The sequence below is a fragment of the Coregonus lavaretus genome, assembly GCF_964263955.1.
Source record: "Coregonus lavaretus genome assembly, chromosome: 15".
NCBI classification, from domain to species: Eukaryota; Metazoa; Chordata; class Actinopteri; order Salmoniformes; family Salmonidae; genus Coregonus; species Coregonus lavaretus.
Window position 1 is genome coordinate 51075945 of NC_140002.1, and position 22395 is coordinate 51098339.

The window sequence follows — 22395 nt, forward strand, 5'->3', positions numbered from 1 at the left end:
AGAATAAGACCCTCAATATTTATTGAAAGGCGCATCAACCTCATCACTGTGCACTTTTACCATCCTGTGAATTCATCATAGCATATATCATCTGTAGCCTAATAGACTGCATGCTTTCCCATGATGTGGTGACATTTTCTATCAGACATGTAGGCTACTTTACTCGCATAAAAAGGTTTGATGGAAACCTGGTTAATGTCATGCCATTTTGAGGATGCTGGAATTATATTTTGGATGAACTTTTGAAGTAGCCTTTAAAAAGTTAAATAATAAATATTTAGGCTATGTTGAAGCTTTAGGTTCTAGGTGCACGAGGAATAGCTGCTCAGATTATAGAGGAGGCATATGGTGTATTAAGCTTTTCTGTGTTAAGCTTTTCTGAATAACTGGTCCTACCGGGAGCATATGTGGCCACATTATTATAGGAGGACTTGGGAGAATGATGATCTGCAACAGACAGCGCATTCAGTATCAGAAGTAAAAATACATCCAGTCTGGCCTGCTACTGTGCCCTTCTAGACATTATAAACTGTCCAGAGTAGACCCACTACTGATCCAATTGGAATGAAATATTCAAATCACAGGGCTTTTGATCGTTTATTCAAATGACATTTTCACTGCAGACTAGAGTAGAATGTTGTACTCATTTAAAAACAATAATTCAATTATTCATTGCATTGTGGTGTTGTAGGCTAGTCTAGGTAGGATAATTGTATTGTACCTAAACAAGATCAATAGGGGAGATTTTTGAGCTGTGTGTCTCATGTCTTCACTATTATTTCATGCGCAATGATGCACCTGGCCTCTCTGCCGCCTATCAGCTATTCCCATTTGTTCTTGTCGATTCATATAAAAAAATTAAGCAGCTTTGAATTATTTTGTGTGGTTAGCCTATTGCAGATCTGGACAAATGACCTACCTACCACTATTGTCACTATGAATGGTGGATAGAAGGCAGGATAGACCGTTAGACTGGTAGACTATACTGACCTGTGGTACAGTAAAAGTTAGCACATGGAAAAGCGTAGTGCATAAGGGAAGTACCAAAACATCTTGATATAGGGGAGGCACATGCAAGCGGATGAGGTACTTTGGCAAGGATGGAAGAAATTATATAGTAAAACCTGCAAAAGAGGGAATTTTAATTCAGGGGGGGATAAAATGCACCACCCTCTCCTGTGCCCAATAAATAGACAACCCTCCAAGGGGAAAAAAAAGTGACAACCCTCCCCTATTTTGGACCACCCCTCCCCCCACGAAACTGTGATCTGTCCCTTACCTTATTTTTGGTGTTTATCCAAAAACTCTATTCAATTTCCCATAGGCTTTGTTCAACAAACAATGGCAGAGTTAGTGCCTACAAGAATATGCCATTACTATTGCTCTCTATAATCCAGCAGTTTGTTTGTTTTTCCCTTTGGAAATGAAAGCACTATGTATCTAGTCCCCCCATGTATAGAAGTCATAAGTATTTGGACACATTCACTTATAGTGTCTCAACGTATTGAAAAGTTTAGTATTTGGTCCAATGTTTTTTCCTTCCTAAAGCAGAATAGAGGGCCGCATTTTACTTTCATAAACCATCCTACATTCTAAAACTACTCGGGGGCCATTAACCATTTGTTTACATTGTTCAGTCATGTCTGGGATGGGCTACAAGACCATCGCCAAGCAGCTTGGTGAGAAGGTGACAAGAGTTGGTGCGATTATTCGCAAATGGAAGAAACACAAAATAACTGTCAATCTCCCTCGGCCTGGGGCTCCATGCAAGATCTCACCTCGTGGAGTTGTAATGATCATGAGAACGGTGAGGAATCAGCCCAGAACTACACGGAAGGATCTTGTCAATGATCTCAAGGCAGCTGGGACCATAGTCACCAAGAAAACAATTAGTAACACACTACGCCGTGAAGGACTGAAATCCTGCAGCGCCCGCAAGGTCCCCCTGCTCAAGAAAGCACATATACAGGCCTCCAAGTACTAAGTCATGTTTTGCAGAGGTGTCAAATACTTATTTCCCTCATTAAAATGCAATCCGGTTGGCATTTCCACTCCCTGCCAAATATGGTGATGAGGAAGCCCAGTGGATTTTGGCCGACATTCTGTGTATTTTCTCATCAATTAAACGTTTGATCTCAATACAGTTTCTGTTCCCAAAACTACAATCTGTTACGAACAGAATGGACTAAGTTTTGTAGACTTCACCCTTTGCCAAAGTAAAACAATTCAGTTGTTTAGAAAGAATGTAAGGGTGAACTGAGTTATTGCACACACGCATTTCAGCGTAGGTGTTCCCTAATGGTAAAATGCAAATAATGCTAGTACGCGCCAATAGGATCTCGCTAGCTCTCTGCCCACCTTGTTTGTTCTGCCCGCTATGATTAATTTGCTCCCATTGGAAACGACAGGCTGTGGTCTATCTTGGGTTAGTTATAAAGATCTTTGATACAAGGTTGTTATTTGAGTGGTTTTGTACACCACCATATTTTAGTGTCGTGTAATCACTAATTAGCTGAGAGCTATATCATATTATGAGGTACAGTATGTCAGAGGAAAATTGTTTTTAATGTATTTGTGAGAAAGAGATGGTTACAGTAGGTAGTCTAATTCTCAACTGCCTTTTTTATATTCTTGATTCTCTTTCCTTGCGGGAATCATGTAGCTTGGGATGATGGAAGGATGGAGGAGGGAACACAAGGAATGAGTCGGTAGCTATGTTTTGCAGTCTTCAATATGTCTCTCTCTCCGTCTTGTCTGCCAGATTGCTGAGGGGCAACATAGTCAAGTCTAACTTAGTGAAGGTCTTTTGTAGTATCTAGATTAATGAACTAAATAGTTAAACATGATTAATCTGTCTAGTTCCTGAAACATGTCAATGACCTGATGCATGGCCTCCACAGCAGTCCATGGCCACCCACTCAGTGACCTCACAGGGAAAGGAGGGAGCAGAACCACCCCTCCTTAAATTCAAAGTCATTGACAGTAAATTGTGTGCTTTTGTTTCTTAGATACTCTGATCTTCAATGTGTATTAGTTCCTACCAACCAGCTTGGTAAGAGCTAGGTCTGTATTAGCTAGGCTGATGATCTTTCACGTTTTATTCTCTGCATCAGGTCTCACTGATACTGGATTCCCCAAGAGACATGCTATTCAGCTGCCCATGATTGCCTGACATTAGTGGAAGTAGATCCAATTGAAATAGCACCACTTCTAATAATATAAGTTTGTAAAGCAAATAAAATCTTATTTTAAACTTGTCCTTTTACCCCCCTTTTTCAGGTGCAAACCCTTGTGTCCCGATTCAACAGACTCCTCCCTTGGTGAGTCGTGGAGGTTCACCCTTTTCTTTCTCTTGCTCACTCAAACTCACACACGTGCGCAGTTGCAGAGAATGGGAAGAGATTTGCCAATTACATCCAGTTCTAACAACACGCATTTCTTATCTTTGTGTATGCCAGACATTATTGCCTGATTTGTCCTTCTCAGATTTTCAATGCAGTATGCCGTCTTGTAAGTCAATGGTGCAGAAATCTGATTGATGAAGATAGCTGCTTGGCAGAGTATGTGGACGACAACCTTTCTGTGAATGTCTGTGTGGTTCTTGTTAAGAGCACAGCAGAGTTTTAGTCATTAAGACATTTTACGGTTTTAAGAATAAAGAAAATGTTCAATGCTATTTGATACTTATACTATAGACAATGTTTATTTTTTAGTTGGCATCACTCCTCAACCTGCCACCATGTTTCCTTCCGAACTGAACTAAGACATTGAGCAAGCAAATCATTTGATTTGATTTAATAACTGAAATAACTCAGATAAGGGATTCATTTGAGGTCAGCCTATCTAATTTACGAAACACTCAGTTTAGTCCGTAGTCTTTCTCCTCTAACCCCCAGCTAATCCCCTTTCCACCCCCAACTTGGACAGGTCCGTCCCTAATCGCTGGTAAGCTGGCTGGTAGTAGGAACAGCTCTGTCACATTAAATGAGGATCGCTCTGGCAGTGAAGATCAAATCAAAAATCTAATCAAATTGTATTTGTCACATGCGCCGAATACAACAGGTGTAGACCTTACAGTGAAATGCTTACTTACAAGCCCTTAACCAACAATGCAGTTAAGAAAAATAAGTGTTAAGAAAGTATTTTTATCAGACTCATTAAGCCCTGGCCTACTCACCAAACTGATGTCGTGGCCGTAATTTACCACCATGCAGTGTTCATTGTGGAAATGTTAATCCATTTAGAAAATACCAAAGAATAGTCAGAATAAACGAAACAGAATGTCTGTATGTCGAAAAATACAGATTTTGGTTTGTAACCCTGAAAACAATTTTTTCAAATCGGCAAATTGAGCCCTGTTTCAAATGATCACTCTTTGAGAACAACTATTCCTGACAAAAGATACGCATCTTCGCACTGGCAACTTTTTGGATATGGAAAAATATTCTGTTATATTTTATTCTATTATATTACATCGTGTTTTTTTCTATAACATAGGTGTGTCTTGACTGTGATAAGGGCTCAGGAAATAAGAGCGTCTTGTCTGCTAAACTAACAAAACAAGGGTATGACGTTGCACAACCATAGGCTTCTACAAGCTCCACTGCTGAGGTTACTGACTTATGGAAGAATGTGGTCCACAATATAAATAAGCAGTTGATATTACGGATTCAATAAATTCATCTTAAATGGCACTTGTATTTTCTATTGACGGAATATATATGGGGCAATTTAGCAATTAGGATTTGTTATCTGTAATGGTTATGATAAATTTGGCATTGTTGCACACTGTTGGCATTGATAAATGCACACATTCTTTTCCAGTGCAGGCCTTGTGTTCTAAAAATATATTATGTTGCTCCATTCGAGTACTCGAAAAAATTGATATGTGAGTACTTGAACAGTCAAAACATCCCTGATAATGATACATAGGTTTTGAAAATGGGCCTTGGAATAAATCAGTTAGGCTTACCAATTTGCCATCGACATTAGTCTACTGGCTCAATGGCCAAGGTGCATAAAGATGTGGCTTGCATGATAAACGTCACTCAGCTCTATTGTTTCTGCCATAACACCTCCACACCTGTACCACAGTGCAATGCAGACCAGCGTTGATTCAGTAAGACTACAACAAGACTTTGCAAGTCACGTTACACTGTGGTACAGGTGTGGAGGTGTCATGGCAGACATAACTGCGGGAAGTAGTTTGGGGGTGGGGGTGCTGTGATTTTTTTTGTAATTTTGATTTTGTTGCAGAACCCTCAGCACCCCTACATCCTGTGGCTATGATGGCAGACACATGCAAACCACACCTTTATTGCACCTCGGCCATTACCCCTGCATAGAAACCATTACAATTCTAGGCTTCAGGGTTTTACTTTAATGGTGGTAAGACCACTTAACATTAGTGAGTAAATACTGAATTTACACATTGTCTAAACACTTTTTGCATCCTTTTCCCAACAGCATTTCTAATTCAATTTCTGTATTACGTTGCAGACTCACCATCTCAGTCTGATAGGTGAGGCCAACCTGGAAGTGTGCGAGGCAGGTGATGAGGAAATGTAAAATAAATTAAAATATATATTTTTCTTGTATGTTGTTAGTGTTGTTATGCAATCTGCTAGAACAGAACATTTGACTGTTGAGCTTCATCAGCAGCGCTTAATTCTACACTGAACAAAAATAAACGCAACATGCAACAATTTCAAAGCTTTTATTGAGTTACAGTTTATATAAGGAAATCCGTCAATTGAAATAAATTAGGCCCCAATTCAGTGTTGTAATACTCAACCCGTCTCGAGACCACATATTGAGTGTCTCGGTGTGGGATACATTTGTACTCCATCTTGACTAGGTCTTGGGCAGTGAGGACTCGTAATTTCCTCCGGAGACCAGCGGAGTAAAAAGAAAACTCATAATTATCAGCTTCCATTCAGTCAGGATATCTTAACAGCCTTATCTGTTATAGACATGTTTGCGCAGTGGCGAACCTATAGGCCTTCAGTGTGTGACAGGTTTGTGATTCTGAAAGGACTGTAACCGTAATACCAGGAGAGTAGGAGAGTGCACTTTTTGTAAAAGGAGGTATAAGACTTTTTAAAAATTTTAGTGTGATTTTGAGAGTGAAAATCTGAAAAATCTATAGGAAAATGTAGGATATTTCACACACGGTGCCTTTCCTTGGCTGGGTGGGCCGTTTGGGAACTTCTGGGCAAAATTAGAGTATACCCATTTCACTGCATAGGGCCAATGGAAAGACAGCAGTCACACACAGCATGCTGTTAAAGGATAAGCAGTCCATAAACTCGGACATAATAAGCCAGTAGGTCCCAATCATAAGAATACAAAAACACAACCATTAAGCATTTCCCAATCGAAATGTACAACTTTTACTTCCCATTGCAAAAAACATTTCATGTTTAGCACACAAAGTAACCGGTGACCTAAAGTTTGAAGGGGAACTGACACCGTTTTAACTGCTTTGCAGATATTAAACAAAACAGACAATCATATCAGTCAAACATATCAAATTCCCAGTTTATGCTACAAAAATCACTTTAAAAGAGGTTTTAAAAATAGGTTCTATTTGACTCAATGTTCCATGACGTACACTAAGGGCATTGTTGGCCGAATAGATGGATGCATTTCAATGCATGGTTAATATAATTCACCAATACATTTCTTGGTAGTCCAAGAAATATTGCTATCAGGTTGTAAATCACAGCTGGCCTGGTACATTGTTTGCTGCCTCCATTCGGTATGCACTGTTTCAGTTTCAATGGCTCAATTGATGTCAATTTGTTTGCTAACGTCAGTCAATTGGATTGCTATTACCTTATTGTTTATCAGTTTGCCAAGAATTTCAGTGGGGTTTGGAGCTTCAGTGTTGCTAAATTACACAGGTAGCAGGCAGGCCACTGCAGTGCCAATCAATATGTCCACCTAAATAATACATTGGCAAATTATACAATCACGGACAGTGTGCATAGTTACTAATGTAGGGCAATTTACTTAGCTTGCTAACTAACGTTACCCTTAAACTGCCTGCATTTATTTGATTGCCAATATATTGGTGATAGCTAGCAAACTATTCAATGTATTATTCTTTAAATTTTAAATTTTTAGTCATTTAGCAGACGCTCTTATCCAGAGCGACTTACAGTTAGTGAGTGCATTCATTTTCATACTGGCCCCCCGTGGGAATCAAACCCACAACCCTGGCGTTGCAAACACCATGCGCTACCAACTGAGCTACACTTCCATTAGCAAATTCACTCTGGCTATCTACTCCGATTTCAGAGCACTCTCCTTTGAGTGTGCCAGAGCGCAGAACAACTGATGAAATTACGAACACGCACACCCGCTGAATATGACCGGTATCAGTAAACGTAGGCAAAAAAAAGTAATAGTTAGTCAAGAACAGTCTAGATAACATGTACAGTGTATTGGCGAAAGTATTCACCCCCCTTGGCATTTTTCCTATTTTGTTGCCTTACAACCTGGAATTTAAATGGATTTTTTGGAGGGTTTTATCATTTGATTTACACAACATGCCTACCACTTTGAAGATGCAAAATATTTTTTCTTGTGAAACAAACAAAAAAGAAGACAAAAAAACTGAAAACTTGAGCATGCATAACTATTCACCCCCCAAAGTCAATACTTTGTAGAGCCACCTTTTGCAGCAATTACAGCTGCAAGTCTCTTGGGGTATGTCTCTATAAGCGTGGCACACAAAAGCCACTGGGAATTTTGCCCATTCTTCAAGGCAAAACTGCTCCAGCTCCTTCAAGTTGGATGGGTTCCGCTGGTGTACAGCAATCTTTAAGTCATACCACAGATTTTCAATTTGATTGAGGTCTGGGCTTTGACTAGGCCATTCCAAGACATTTATATGTTTCCCCTTAAACCACTCGAGTGTTGCTTTAGCAGTATGCTTAGGGTCATTGTCCTGCTGGAAGGTGAACCTCCGTCCCAGTCTCAAATCTCTGGAAGACTGAAACAGGTTTCCCTAAAGAATTTCCCTGTATTTAGCGCCATCCATTATTCCTTCAATTCTGACCAGTTTCCCAGTCCCTGCCGATGAAAAACAACCCCATAGCATGATGCTGCCACCACCATGCTTCACTGTGGGGATGGTGTTCTCGGGGTGATGAGAGGTGTTGGGTTTGCGCCAGACATAGCGTTTTCCTTGATGGCCAAAAAGCTACATTTTAGTCTCATCTGACCAGAGTACCTTCTTCCATATGTTTGGGGAGTCTCCCACACATTTTTTCTTTAAGCAAAGCCTTTTTTCTGGCCACTCTTCCGTAAAGCCCAGCTCTATGGAGTGTACGGCTTAAAGTGGTCCTATGGACAGATACTCCAATCTCCGCTGTGGAGCTTTGCAGCTCCTTCAGGGTTATCTTTGGTCTCTTTGTTGCCTCTCTGATTAATGCCCTCCTTGCCTGGTCCATGAGTTTTGGTGGGCGGCCCTCTCTTGGCAGGTTTGTTGTGGTGCCATATTCTTTAAATGTTTTAATAATGGATTTAATGGTGCTCCGTGGGATGTTCAAAGTTTCTGATATTTTTTATAAGCCAACCCTGATCTGTACTTCTCCACAACTTTGTCCCTGGCCTGTTTGGAGAGCTCCTTGGACTTCATGGTGCCGCTTGCTTGGTGGTGCCCCTTGCTTAGTGGTGTTGCAGACTCTGGGGCCTTTCAGAACAGTTGTATACATACTGAGATCATGTGACAGATCATGTGACACTTAAATAAAGTCGACCTGTGTGCAATCTAACTAATTATGTGACTTCTGAAGGTAACTGGTTGCACCAGATCTTATTTAGGGGCTTCATAGCAAAGGGGGTGAATAGATATGCACGAACCACATCTCCGTTATTTATTTTGTATAATGTTTTTAAACAAGTTATTTTTTTAATTTCACTTCACTAATTTGGACTATTTTGTGTATGGCCATTACATGAAATCCAAATAAAAATCAATTTAAATTACAGGTTGTAATGCAACAAAATAGGAAAAACACCAAGGGGGATGAATACTTTTGCAAGGCACTGTAAACAGCTTAACCAGCTCTGCTAAGGTGAGTAAAATGTAAACACACAGTCCAGTTCAAAGTGAATGATGGCAGGGCCTTGTGGCAAATTGCTTGTTTGTATAAAGGCCTACTGTAGCTCTGAAATTGATCAGGTCTGCGATATACAGCACTTTGACTGCCCAGCCTGTTCCCCCGGCATGCTTGCAGTGTCAGTGGACAGGAACAAGAAGCTGTATCGATTCAAAAAAGGGTATGTAAAACTATTCATAATTGATCAAATAACACCATATCATTTAAACAATCCAAACAGGGTTAGCCTTTTCTCTGTCCAGTGTGAAAGTCTTCAAATGCAGTTGAGCTCATTTTTAGCTTAAATGTTTAGAGTTTGTAATGAAATGAATTATTAACATAGTCAAGTGTCCCACAATCAGTTACTGAGGTTGATTTGATATTTGATATGTCATATATATCATGTATTTCATGTATCTTTTCAAGGGCTGATGACAAATGATTATTTGATGGCTATTTATCTGCAAGGATGAGGATGTGTCTGACTTTGTGAACTATGTCCGTACAAAGACTAAACATGTACGTTTCCTGTGTATCTTCTAATCTGTTAAATAGGACTGTGTTGCCCTAATACAGTTGAATGGCAGATGCCTTTACCTAGCTTCTGATGGCTTAGCCAATGGCTGACTTAGCTAGCTAGATGTATCTTCTCAGAGACCACCAAAGAAAAATCCTGATTGGATATTTTTTTCTCTTCAGTGTTAACCCTTTCCTTTCCAACAAAAACTAAAGAGATTAACTCAGAACATCATTGAAAATAATAATATCATTATATTATTATAATATTTATTTTATAAATCCTTAGCCCTTCTCTGAAGGCGTAAAGGCCCATTGTTCCCCACTGTGTTTGAGTTAGTAATAATTTGTAGAGTGGCTCTATTTTCCCTCAGCATGCATTTTTTCACTATTCTGAATGTCCATATGTTGTTCTGAAATATGAACACAGAAATACTGGACATTGAACTCTTATTATGGTGGTGATTTGACAAAATTACAATCATGGTCTTAAATTGGACTCACATTTTTCTGGTCTCGGTCCACCTACGGTCTTGGTGTTGACTCGGTCTCACTTTAGGTGGTTTCGAACACAACACTGCCCCAATCTATGGATTTCACATGACTGGGAATACAGATATGCATCTGTTGGTAACAGATACCTCAACAAAAGGTGGGGCGTGGATCAGAAAACCAGTCAGTTGCTGGTGTGACCACCATTTGCCCCATGCAGCGCAATACATCTCATTTGTATATAGTTGATCAAGCTATTGATTGTGGCCTGTGGAATGTTGTTCCACTCCTGACAGGTGTGAAGTTGCTAGACTTTGACGCGAACTGGAACACGCTGTCGTACACGTCAATTCAGAGCATCCCAAACATGCTCAATGGGTGACATGTCTGGTGAGCATGCAGGCCATGGAAGAACTGGGACATTTTCAGCTTCCAGGAATTGTGTATAGATCGTTGCGAAATGGGGATGTGCATTATCATGCTGAAACATGAGGTGACGGTGGCGGATGAATGGCACGACAATTGGCCTCAGGATTTCGTCACGGTATCTCTGTGCATTCAAATTGCCATCGATAAAATGCAATTGTGTTTGTTGTCCATAGCTTATACCTGCCAATACCATAACCCCACAGCCACCATGGGGCGCTCTGTTCACAACGTTGATATCAGCAAACCGCTCGCCCACATGATGTCATGTCTGCCATCTGCCCGGTACAGTTGAAACTGGAATTCATCCACGGAGAGAAAACTTCTCCAGCATGCCAATGGCCATCGAAGGTGAGCATTTGCCCACTGAAGTCGGTTACGACGCCAAACTGCAATCAGGTCAAGACCCTGGTGAGGACGACGAGCACGCAGGTGAGCTTACCTGAGACAGTTTCTGACAGTTTGTGCAGAAATGATTCGGTTGTGCAAACCCACAGTTTCATCAGCTGTCCGGGTGGCTGGTCTCAGACGATGGTGGACATTCCTGCAGTCAGCATGCCAATTGCATGCTCCCTTAAAACATCTGTGGCATTGTGACAAAACTGCACATTTTAGAGTGGCCTTTTATTGTCTCCAGCACAAGGTGCAACAGTGTAATGATCATGCTGTTTAATCAGCTTCTTGATATGCCACACCTGTCAGGTGGATGGATTATTTTGGCAAAGGAGAAATGCTCACTGACAAAGATGGAAACAAATTTGTGCAAACAATTTGGGAGAAAGAAGCTTTTTGTGCATATGGAAAATTTCTGGGATCTTCTTTTTCAGCTCATGAAACATGGGACCAACACTTTAAATGTTGCGTTTATATTTGTGTTCAGTATATCTGGATAAGGGGCATGAGTTGACAATAGAGATAGAGGACTCTAGTGCCCAAAAGCCAGTTTGAGGTTGTTCAGCAGAGTGGCAAAATCAGCAAAGCAGGGTATACATTTGTGATACCACTCCACCACCCCCAGACACCTCTGGAGATTTGGTAGGTTATGGGGAGTAAGGTAGTTGCAGTCTTCTCTTTGCTATTCTCATCCATCTCAACTTGCCAGTTGCCAGACTGGAGGTCCAGGGTGCTAAACCAACTTGCTAGTAGCCAGACTGGAGGTCCAGGGTGTTAAACCAACTGGCACCATACAAAGATTTTAGGATTTCATTTATGAAGGGCATTGGGTAGGCATCGAGAGGCATCTTGGCATTCAAGCCTCTGAAATCGGTGCAAAACCGATAGGAGCCATCAGGTTTGCCAACCACCACCACAGGGGCTGCCCATGAGGATTGGGATAGTTCGAGGACATCATTCTTTTTTTTTTCATTCTTTTTTTCACCTTTATTTAACCAGGTAAGCCAGTTGAGAACAAGTTCTCATTTACAACTGCGACCTGGCCAAGATAAAGCAAAGCAGTGCAATAAAAACAACAACTCAGAGTTACATATGGGGTAAACAAAACATAAAGTCAAAAATACAACAGAAAATATATATACAGTGTGTGCGAATGTAGTAAGTTATTGAGGTAAGGCAATAAATAGGCCATAGTGCAAAATAGTTACAATTTCGTATTAACACTGGAATGATAGATGTGCAAAGATGATGTGCAAATAGAGATACTGGGGTGCAAATTAGCAAAATAAATAACAATATGGGGATGAGGTAGTTGGGTGGGCTAATTTCAGAAAGGCTGTGTACAGGTGCAGTGATGGGTAAGCTGCTCTGACAACTGACGCTTAGTGAGGGAGATAAGAGTCCCCAGCTTCAGAGATTTTTGCAGTTCGTTCCAGTCATTGGCAGCAGAGAACTGGAAGGAATGGCGGCCAAAAGAGGTGTTGGCTTTGGGGATGACCAGTGAGATATACCTGCTGGAGCGCAGACTACGGGTGGGTGTTGCTATGGTGACCAGTGAGCTAAGATAAGACGGGGATTTGCCTAGCAGCGATTTATAGATGACCTGGAGCCAGTGAGTTTGGCGACGAATATGTAGTGAGGGCCAGCCAACAAGAGTGTACAGGTCACAATGGTGGGTAGTATATGGGGCTTTGGTGACAAAACGGATGGCACTGTGATAGACTACATCCAATTTGCTGAGTAGAGTGTTGGAGGCTATTTTGTAAATGACATCGCCGAAGTCAAGGATCGGTAGGATAGTCAGTTTTACAAGGGCATGTTTGGCAGCATGAGAGAAGGAGGCATGGGCAAGTTGCAGCGGAGGGTGCAGAGCTGGTGGCCGGGATAGTGGTAGCCAGGTGGAAAGCATGGCCAGCCGTAGCAAAATGCTTGTTGAAATTCTCGATTATTGTAGATTTATCGGTGGTGACAGTGTTTCCTAGCCTCAGTGCAGTGGGCAGTTGGGAGGAGGTGCTCTTATTTTCCATGGACTTTACAGTGTCCCATAACTTTTTGGAGTTAGTGCTACAGGATGCAAATTTCTGTTTGAAAAAGCTAGCCTTTGCTTTCCTAACTGATTGTGTATATTGGTTCCTGACTTCCCTAAAAAGTTGCATATCGCGGGGGCTGTTCGATGCTAATGCAGTACACCACAGGATGTTTTTGTGCTGGTCAAGGGCAGTCAAGTCTGAGGAGAACCAGGGGCTATATCTGTTTCAACATTTTCTCCATATGTTTTCCAATTAGCTCTTTCTTAAGGGGTTCAGCCTGGACCGAACCGTGACCGAACCCAAATTTGTTTACATTCCTCTTAGTGACCATTTGTCCTTTGCCAAGATGATCCATCCACCTGACAGGAGTGGCATATCAAGAAGCTGATTAAACAGCATGATCATTACACCTTGTGCTGGGGGCAATAAAAGGCCACTCTAAAATGTGCAGTTTTGTCACCCAACACAATGCCACAGATGTCTCAAGTTTTGACGGAGTGTGTAATTAGCATGCTGACTGTAGGAATGTCCACCAGAGCTGTTGCCAGAGAATTTAATATTCCTTTCTCTACCATAAGATGCTTCCAATGTCGTTTTAGAGAATTTGTCAGTACGTACAACCAGCCTCACAACCACAGACCACGTGTGGGCGAGCGGTTTGCTGACGTCACCGTTGTGAACAGAGTGCCCTATGGTGGTGGTGGGGTTATGGTATGGGCAGGCAGGCATAAACTACGAACAACGAACACAATTGCATTTTATCGATGGTGATTTGAATGCACAGAGATACCGTGAAGAGATCCTGAGGCCCATTGTCGTGCCATTCATCTGCCGCCATCACCTCATGATTCAGCATGACAATGCACAGCCCCATGTTGCAAGGATCTATACACTATTCCTGGAAGCTGAAAATGTCCCAGTTCTTCCATGGCCTGCATACTCACCAGACATGTCACCCATTAAGCATGTTTGCGATGCTCTGGATAGATGTGTACGACAGCATGTTCCAGTTCCCATGTGTCGCTCTGCATGAGGCAAATGGTGGTCACACCAAATACTGACTGGTTTTCTGTATCCATGCCCTTACCTTGTTTTTAAGGTATCTGTGACCAAAATCCACATATTTGTATTCCCTATCATGTGAAATCCATAGATTAGAGCCTAATGAATTTATTTTAATTGACTGATTTCCTGATATGAACTGTAACTCAGTAAAATCTTTGAAATTGTTGCATGTTGCGTTGATTTTCTTTTCCAGTATAGTATGGTCTACAGCTTATCATACAGCATATCATAAGGTAATATTAGAGATTGCGCACCACCCCCCATGAGTTTGCCCAAAGCTGCCGTTCTGTCCTGCCGATGTATAGAAAAAACTGCTAGATTTAAATTGTCCATGTCCTTGTTCAGCCATGACTCGTAGAAACATAGGATATTACAATTCTTCAGATCACCTTGATAGGATAGTCTCCAATGGAGCTCGTCCAGTTCATTCTCCAGTGATTGCACGTTCGCCAATAGAACGGAGGGTCGAGGAAGTTTATCCACTTGCAGACGTAGTCTCGTCAGGTATCCCGCACGCCGGTCTCTATAAATGCGCTTCCTCCTTCTTCGCGTGTCGGGGATTTGGGCCTGGTACGGGATGAGCAGCATTCGCCTCCGACTCATTGAAGTTGAAATCCTGATCCAAATCAAGGTTAGTGATCGCTGTTCTGATGTCTTTTCGGCCATAGGAAATGATGGCGGAAATATAATGTTTAAAAAAATTAAGATCAGCTCCGTTTAAGATCAGCTCCGTTTTACAGGAGCCTGTAAAACGGCTGCTATTCCCTCCAGCGCCATGACTCAGTTCAGTAGAAATCATATTGCAGGTGTTTGCCTTGATTTTTTAAGTTGACTCAACAACAACAACAAATGACAGTGTAGGTATGTGGTTGTACCTGGATACTAGGCGTGTGTGTGTTTACCTGGGAGTTTAGGAGACGGATGGTGGTTTTGGAGCCGACGTCTTTCTCGTACCCCACGGTGGGCGCTGCGTTGAACCGCAGCACTGCATCATGGGAGTCTGTGATTAGACAATGATACAAAAAGTACAGTATGTATATATATATCATTCATTTGGAATCACTGAAGTTACAGATGCTGCACTAAAGTGGGCTTATAAGCTTTTTTGGATGCATTTCTGAGTTGCCCATGTATTTCAGTTTTGCGTCCAAAGCTGTATTTAGATTCAGGTGGAGTGTATGGTTGTATATTGTGTTGTGTTTGTAATGGACAATATACCACACCCCCTCGGGCCTTATTGCTTAATTAACCCCCTAGAGTCGATTGACAGCCCGATGAGTCAATCTAAGTTACATAACAAAAAAATCTGTCAGTTTAAGCTAGAGATATCTTTTTTTTTCATTACATTTTCGTCACTTAGCAGACACTCTTATCCAGAGCAACTTACAGTAGTGAGTGCATACATTTTCATACTTTTTTCGTACTGGTCCCCCGTGGGAATCGAACGCACAACCCTGCCGTTGCAAGTGCCATACTCTACCAACTGAGGCAAACGGGACCCATGGGATGCGTCTCAGTCCACCGCATCCGGCAGTGTTGCACTTCCACATCTGTGGTGAAAGGCGGCAGAGCTAGAGTGGTGTTTGTCAGACCATGAGACATCCCGAAAATCGGTCTCCTCACGAAAACGTCTGTAGCGTCCGAACGGTTTGACCTACAAAACTATTAAGGAAAGGGGAGACTCTTTGCTCTATAACCCCCACAAGTGTCACGGGACTCGTCTGAAGGTATGTGTCTAACCAAAAAACTGGGTTAAATGTGTGTAAAAAATATATACAGTGCCTTCAGAAAGTATTCAGACCCCTTGACTTTTCCCACATTTTGTTACATTAATGGATTAAAATCTCAGCAATCTACACACCATACCACATAATGACAAAGCAAAAACAGGTTTTTAGAAATGTTTGTACAAAAATCTAAAAATAAATTAAATAAAGACCTTATTTATGTAAGTATTCAGACCCTTTGCTATGAGACTCGAAATTGAGCTCAGGTGCATCCTGTTCCCATTGATCATCCTTGAGATGTTTCTCTCACAGACCTGTAACTTCTTCTTTAAGAGGCTCCTCTGTCCTCCACTCGTTACCTGTATTAATGGCACCTGTTTGAACTTGTTATCAGTATAAAAGACACCTGTCCACAACCTCAAACAGTCACACTCCAAACTCCACTATGGCCAAGACCAAAGAGCTGTCAAAGGACACCAGAAACAAAATTGTAGACCTGCACCAGGCTGGGAAGACTGAATCTGCAATAGGTAAGCAGCTTGGTTTGAAGAAATCAACTGTGGGAGCAATTATTAGGAAATGGAAGACATACAAGACCACTGATAATCTCCCTCGATCTGGGGCTCCACGCAAGATCTCACCCCGTGGGGTCAAAATAATCACAAGAACGGTGAGCAAAAATCCCAGAACCACACGGGGGGACCTAGTGAATGACCTGCAGAGAGCTGGGACCAAAGTAACAAAGCCTACCATCAGTAACACACTACGCCGCCAGGGACTCAAATCCTGCAGTGCCAGACGTGTCCCCCTGCTTAAGCCAGTACATGTCCAGGCCCGTCAGAAGTTTGCTAGAGTGCATTTGGATGATCCAGAAGAGGATTGGGAGAATGTCATATGGTCAGATGAAACCAAAATAGAACTTTTTGGTAAAAACTCAACTCGTCGTGTTTGGAGGACAAAGAATGCTGAGTTGCATCCAAAGAACACCATACCTACTGTGAAGCATGGGGGTGGAAACATCATGCTTTGGGGCTGTTTTTCTGCAAAGGGACCAGGACGACTGATCCGTGTAAAGGAAAGAATGAATGGGGCCATGTATCGTGAGATTTTGAGTGAAAACCTCCTTCCATCAGCAAGGGCATTGAAGATGAAACGTGGCTGGGTCTTTCAGCATGACAATGATCCCAAACACACCGCCCGGGCAACGAAGGAGTGGCTTCGTAAGAAGCATTACAAGGTCCTGGAGTGGCTCTAGATCTCAACCCCATAGAAATCTTTGGAGGGAGTTGAAAGTCCGTGTTGCCCAGCGACAGCCCCAAAACATCACTGCTCTAGAGGAGATCTGCATGGAGGAATGGGCCAAAATACCAGCAACAGTGTGTGAAAACCTTGTGAAGACTTACAGAAAACGTTTGACCTGTGTCATTGCCAACAAAGGGTATATAACAAAGTATTGAGAAACTTTTGTTATTGACCAAATACTTATTTTCCACCATAATTTGCAAATAAATTCATTAAAAATCCTACAATGTGATTTTCTGGATTTTTTTTCCTCATTTTGTCTGTCATAGTTGACGTGTACCTATGATGAAAATTACAGGCCTCTCTCATCTTTTTAAGTGGGAGAACTTGCACAATTGGTGGCTGACTAAATACTTTTTTTCCCCACTGTATGTCAGCATAGCACCCAATATTATCGGCCAATATTAGTCTTTCACAGAAATATTTGTATCGTTCTTTATTCCTCAGATAAAGGACTGATATTATATACATATAATGAAATGTTCAATGGTTGCCTGAAGAGGGGGCTCTACGAGATGGTAGCATCCACATTAATGTAGAAGTCTTTGGAAACATATTCAAGTCTTATTTACAATAAAAGTGACTCCAAAATGACACAATACATTATTTATCATTCATTTCTATTCGGCACAAAATAATCTGAAACACAACCAAAACAAACAGCAAATGCATCCAACAAGTTGTAATCATTGCGTGCTAGGAATATCAGACCAAACTTTTGACTACTTTAATACACATTAGTGAATTTGTCCCAATACTTTTGGTCCCCTAAAATGGGGAGACTATGTTCAAAAACTGCTGTAATTTCTAAACGGTTCACCCGATATGGATGAAAATACCTTCAAGTTAAAGCTGACAGTCTGCACTTTAATAGTTCTATTGTTTCAAATCCAAAGTGCTGGAGTAGAGAGCCAAAACAACAACAAAAATGTGTCACTGTCCCAATACTTTTGGAGTTCACTGTATATTTAGCTAAAAAGCCTGTTGATTAAATTGATTGTTTCTTTGTAGTTAACTAGCTTGGTTGTAGGCTGCAGGCTACCGTAGGCTAGCACAGTAACGTTAGAGTAGCTAGCTACACCTTTACTGAATGACAACAACGTAGCCTGAACACTATTCTGTCTAGCTAGTTGGGCTTGGAAATTGATAAATGAACATATGGAGAGATCACACATTCATGCAGCTGTTGTGGTGTCACTCTTTTAGCTATCTACCTGCTTTAAAGAGTGAACATTATCAAGCCTTTATCCATACCAGAAGGTCTCCCATGAAAGTAATGTTGATTTCAATGGGGCAACCAGGTAATTAAAGCTAATATGTTGTGTGGTCTCTCTCACTATATAGAAATGTGTGGTTCAGTGGCAGATTTTCAAAAGAAAAAAGACAAAGATCAGATGAGGCATACCTGGTCTCATTAATTTACAGATGTTACTTAGATTGAGAATGATTTCCATATCTGTTATTGCTCATGGTGTAAATATGTGCTGTTGTTTTAAACACACAGCAAACCAAAAGCTGCAACCATTGCTGTGGGTGCCGTTTAGACAAAGGTGATGTATATCTCATTCAAATGGAATATAATTCATAAATGCGGCAACTTCATTTACTGTGTGGATATCTTTATAAATTATGCATACTTATTGTAAATATTCCATTCCAATAGTCCTCGATTCCGGAACGTGAACCCGCCTGACCCTAGCAGGAAGGACCAAGAAAAAAGTGCTGGCTTAAGGTACTGTATGACTTTGTATTGAGTAAAATTAAGATCACTCAAGTTAATATTTAGATTTAGAGTGACTGACATGAATTGGAGCATAAACAGGCTTAGTCTACACTCAGGTGGAACAACGGATATGCAATGCATTTGTCAACAATGGTTGTGCCAATTCATTATATCACAACGGTTGAGAGTGCGTACACACTTGCAATGTAGCCTACATCCGTTGTTAAACTCGACTGATTGACTAAGCCCTAGAGGTTATGTAACTTCACATGATTTAGCCTACGTCAATCCAGATCTGAATGTTTGATATTCGTTTTACTGTACACTGTTTATAGTAATTGACGCCAAAGCTTATCACTGGAAAATCCTACTACAAGGACTCGGTCAGGTTGACAAACATCTGTGTCATATAAACAAAGACACACACCAGGGATTGCCAGGGTGAGTACACTGAGCAGTCCGGAAAAGCTCCTAATGTGCATTTAGTGACTGAATACAACAAAAAATAAACAGTACAGCGACATGATCACACAGTTGACAGTTCACTCTCCGCCTCTCAATCACATGCTCGCTTGCTCACTCGCTCACCCACTCACTCGCTCACTCGCTCACTCGCTCACTCGCTCACTCGCTCACTCACTCACTCACTCACTCACTCACTCACTCACTCACTCACTCACTTACTTGCATAGTTTAGCTTTATGATTATTGTCATTTAAGGTTATTGGGCCGCTATTTCAGGAGAGGAACAACATGCATGACCTTCTAGCTCTCCTCTCTGCTGAGACAGCTCTAACAGTGGTCCTCTCTACAGGCTGTCCTGCTCCGCTCCCCTTTGGCACCAGCTCCTGCCACAACAAAAGAGGAGCGGTCTAAAGAGTTCCTGCTGGATACAGGTCATTCAAATGATATCACACGCATACGTATGTGTGCAGGCACGAAATCATTCTGTCTCTCTCTCTCTCTCTCTCACACACACACACACACACACACTGCATCATTCGTGGGAGACAACATGTTTACTGTTGCCTTGTTTTAGGATTGGAGATATTTAGGCCTACAGATTCTGTCATCCATTTCCCACAATGGACATGTGTCCGCTAAGTGTTGCAGTTGGGCTTCCTCAGTTGGTGGATAGGGCATAGTTAGGAGAGATGGGTGACTGACAAGGACAAATAAAACACATGCACACACACACTCTCTCTCCTTCTCTGTCATTCTGCCCCTGAGCAAGGCAGTTAACCCACTGTTCCCCGGGCGCCGATGACGTGGATGCCGATTAAGGCAGCCCCCCGCACCTCTCTGATTCAGAGGGGTTGGGTTAAATGGGGAAGACACATTTCAGTTGAATCCATTAAGTTGTACACTAGGTACACTTGACTAGGTATCCCCCTTTCCCTTTCTCTCTCTCAAACACACACATTCATGTGTTAATACATTGTAATTACTTATTTATTTGATGTATTCTCTCTCTCGCTCTCTCGCTCTCTCTCTCTCTCTCTCTGGAGATATCTAGGACTGGGGAATCAGTCAGTCTGATATTGTTACAGAGTTCTAGTGCAACTCTCGAGAGTGCAGTGTTAAAAAGAAACTGAAGGTTTATCATTAATAACTTTCTATAATGAATACATATTATTTTAATATTGATTGTTGAGAGTTTTAATTACTCAACAAGTAGTGTCCCAGGGTGGGATCAAATAGTGTCTCAAAAGCAGGCAGAAAAGGTCATATAAGGGCACAAAAAACATGCTATGGCTATACCCGACCGGCCGGGGCGTGTGTAACAAGATGGCGCCGAAAGACATGGCAGCTCTGCTTCTAGCTCCTAAGCAATTTTGCAGTATTTTGTTTTTTTGTGTGTTATTTCTTACATTACTAGACCAGAACTTTTTTTGTGTTATTACATACAGCCGGAAATAACTTTTGGATAGCAGAGCAGCGGTAACTCACCAGCATTACGACCAAGAATACGACTTTCCCGAATTAGATCCTTTGTTCGTACCCCCCAGGGCAATTGAACTTATCCCAGAGGCTGCTCCAAGACGCCGATGGTGGAGAAGAAGTATTCGGAGTGGACTTCTAGTCCGACTCAGGAGGCGTGCACACCATCCACTGCTTCCGAGTATATTACTCGCTAATATTCAGTCTCTGGACAATAAAGTACACGAGCTCAGGGCGAGGATCTCCTCCTAGAGAGACATCATGGCTCTCTCCGGATATACAGTCCCCGTCCATACAGCCAGCTGGGTTCTCAGTACATCGCGCAGACAGGAATAAAGGACTCTCCGGGAAGAAGATAGGCGGTGTTGTATGTTTCATGATCAACTACTCATGGTGTGATTGTGATAACGCACAGAAACTCAAGTACTTTTGTTCACTCGACCTAGAATGCCTCACAATCAAATGCCGACCGTATTACCTCCCAAGACAATTCTCTTCAGTTATAGTCACAGCCGTGTATATTCCCCCTTAAGCTGATACCACGACGGCCCTCAAGGAACTACACTGGACTTTGTGCAAACTGGAAACCACATATGCAGAGGCCACATTTATTGTAGCTGTGGATTCTAACAAAGCAAATTTGAGATAAACGCTTCCGAAGTTCTATGAACACATTGACTGTAGTACTCATGCTGCTAAAACGCTTGACCACTGTTACTCCCCCTTCCGGGATGCCTACAAGGCCCTCCCCCGCCCTCCCTTCGGCAAATCAGATCACAAGTCAATTTTTCTCCTCCCTTCCTATAGGCAGAAACTCAAACAGGAAGTACTCGTGCTAAGGTCTATTCAACGCTGGTCTGACCAATCAGAATCCATGCTTTAAGCTGTTTTGATCACGCGGACTGGGATATGTTCCGGGTAGCCTCTGAGAATAACATTGTCGTATTCACAGACACGATGACTGAGTTCATCAGGAAGGGGATGTTGTTCCCACTGTGACTATTAAAACCTACCCAAACCAGAAACCGTGGATAGATGGCAGCATTCGCACAAAACTGAAAGCACGAACCACCGCATTTAACCATGGCAAGGTGACTGGGAATATGGTTGAATACAAACAGTGTAGTTATTCCATCCGTAAGGCAATCAAACAGGCAAAACGTCAGTACAGAGACAAAGTGGCGCCACAATTTAATGGCTCAGACACGAGACGCTCTCGTTATCCGTGGCCGACATGAGTAAGACATTTAAGCATGTTAACACTTGCATGTCTGCCGGCCTAGGCAGCATCCCTAGCAGCATCCTCAAAGCATGCGCAGACCTGCTGGCTGGAGTGTCTACGGACATATTCAATCTCTCCCTATCCCATTCTGCTGTCCCCACTTGTTTCAAGATGTCCACCATTGTTCCTGTACCCAAGAAAGCAAAGGTAACTGAACTAAATGACTATCGCCCCATAGCACTCACTTCTGTCATCATGAAGTACTTTGAGAGGCTAGTTAAGGATCACCTCTACCTTACCTGACACACTAGACCCACTTCAATTTGCATACCGCACCAATAGATCCACAGACGATGCAATCGCCATCACACTGCACACTGCCCTATCCCATCTGGACAAGAGGAATACCTATGTAAGATTGCTGTTCATTGACTATAGCTCAGCCTTC

At 42.0% G+C, this 22395-nt stretch overlaps 1 protein-coding gene across 1 annotated transcript in view; it reads right to left on the reverse strand.

The window, feature by feature from the left end:
- The window catches only part of st6gal1 (ST6 beta-galactosamide alpha-2,6-sialyltranferase 1), a gene marked incomplete at its 3' end in the record, with an annotated part of 70141 nt that overhangs the window by 42008 nt on the left and 5738 nt on the right, over positions 1-22395 (reverse strand). Inside the window, exon 4 of the mRNA XM_084178488.1 lies at positions 14935-15032. Coding sequence (XP_084034614.1) covers positions 14935-15032 — 98 coding nt within the window. The remainder of the gene's footprint in view (positions 1-14934; positions 15033-22395) is intronic.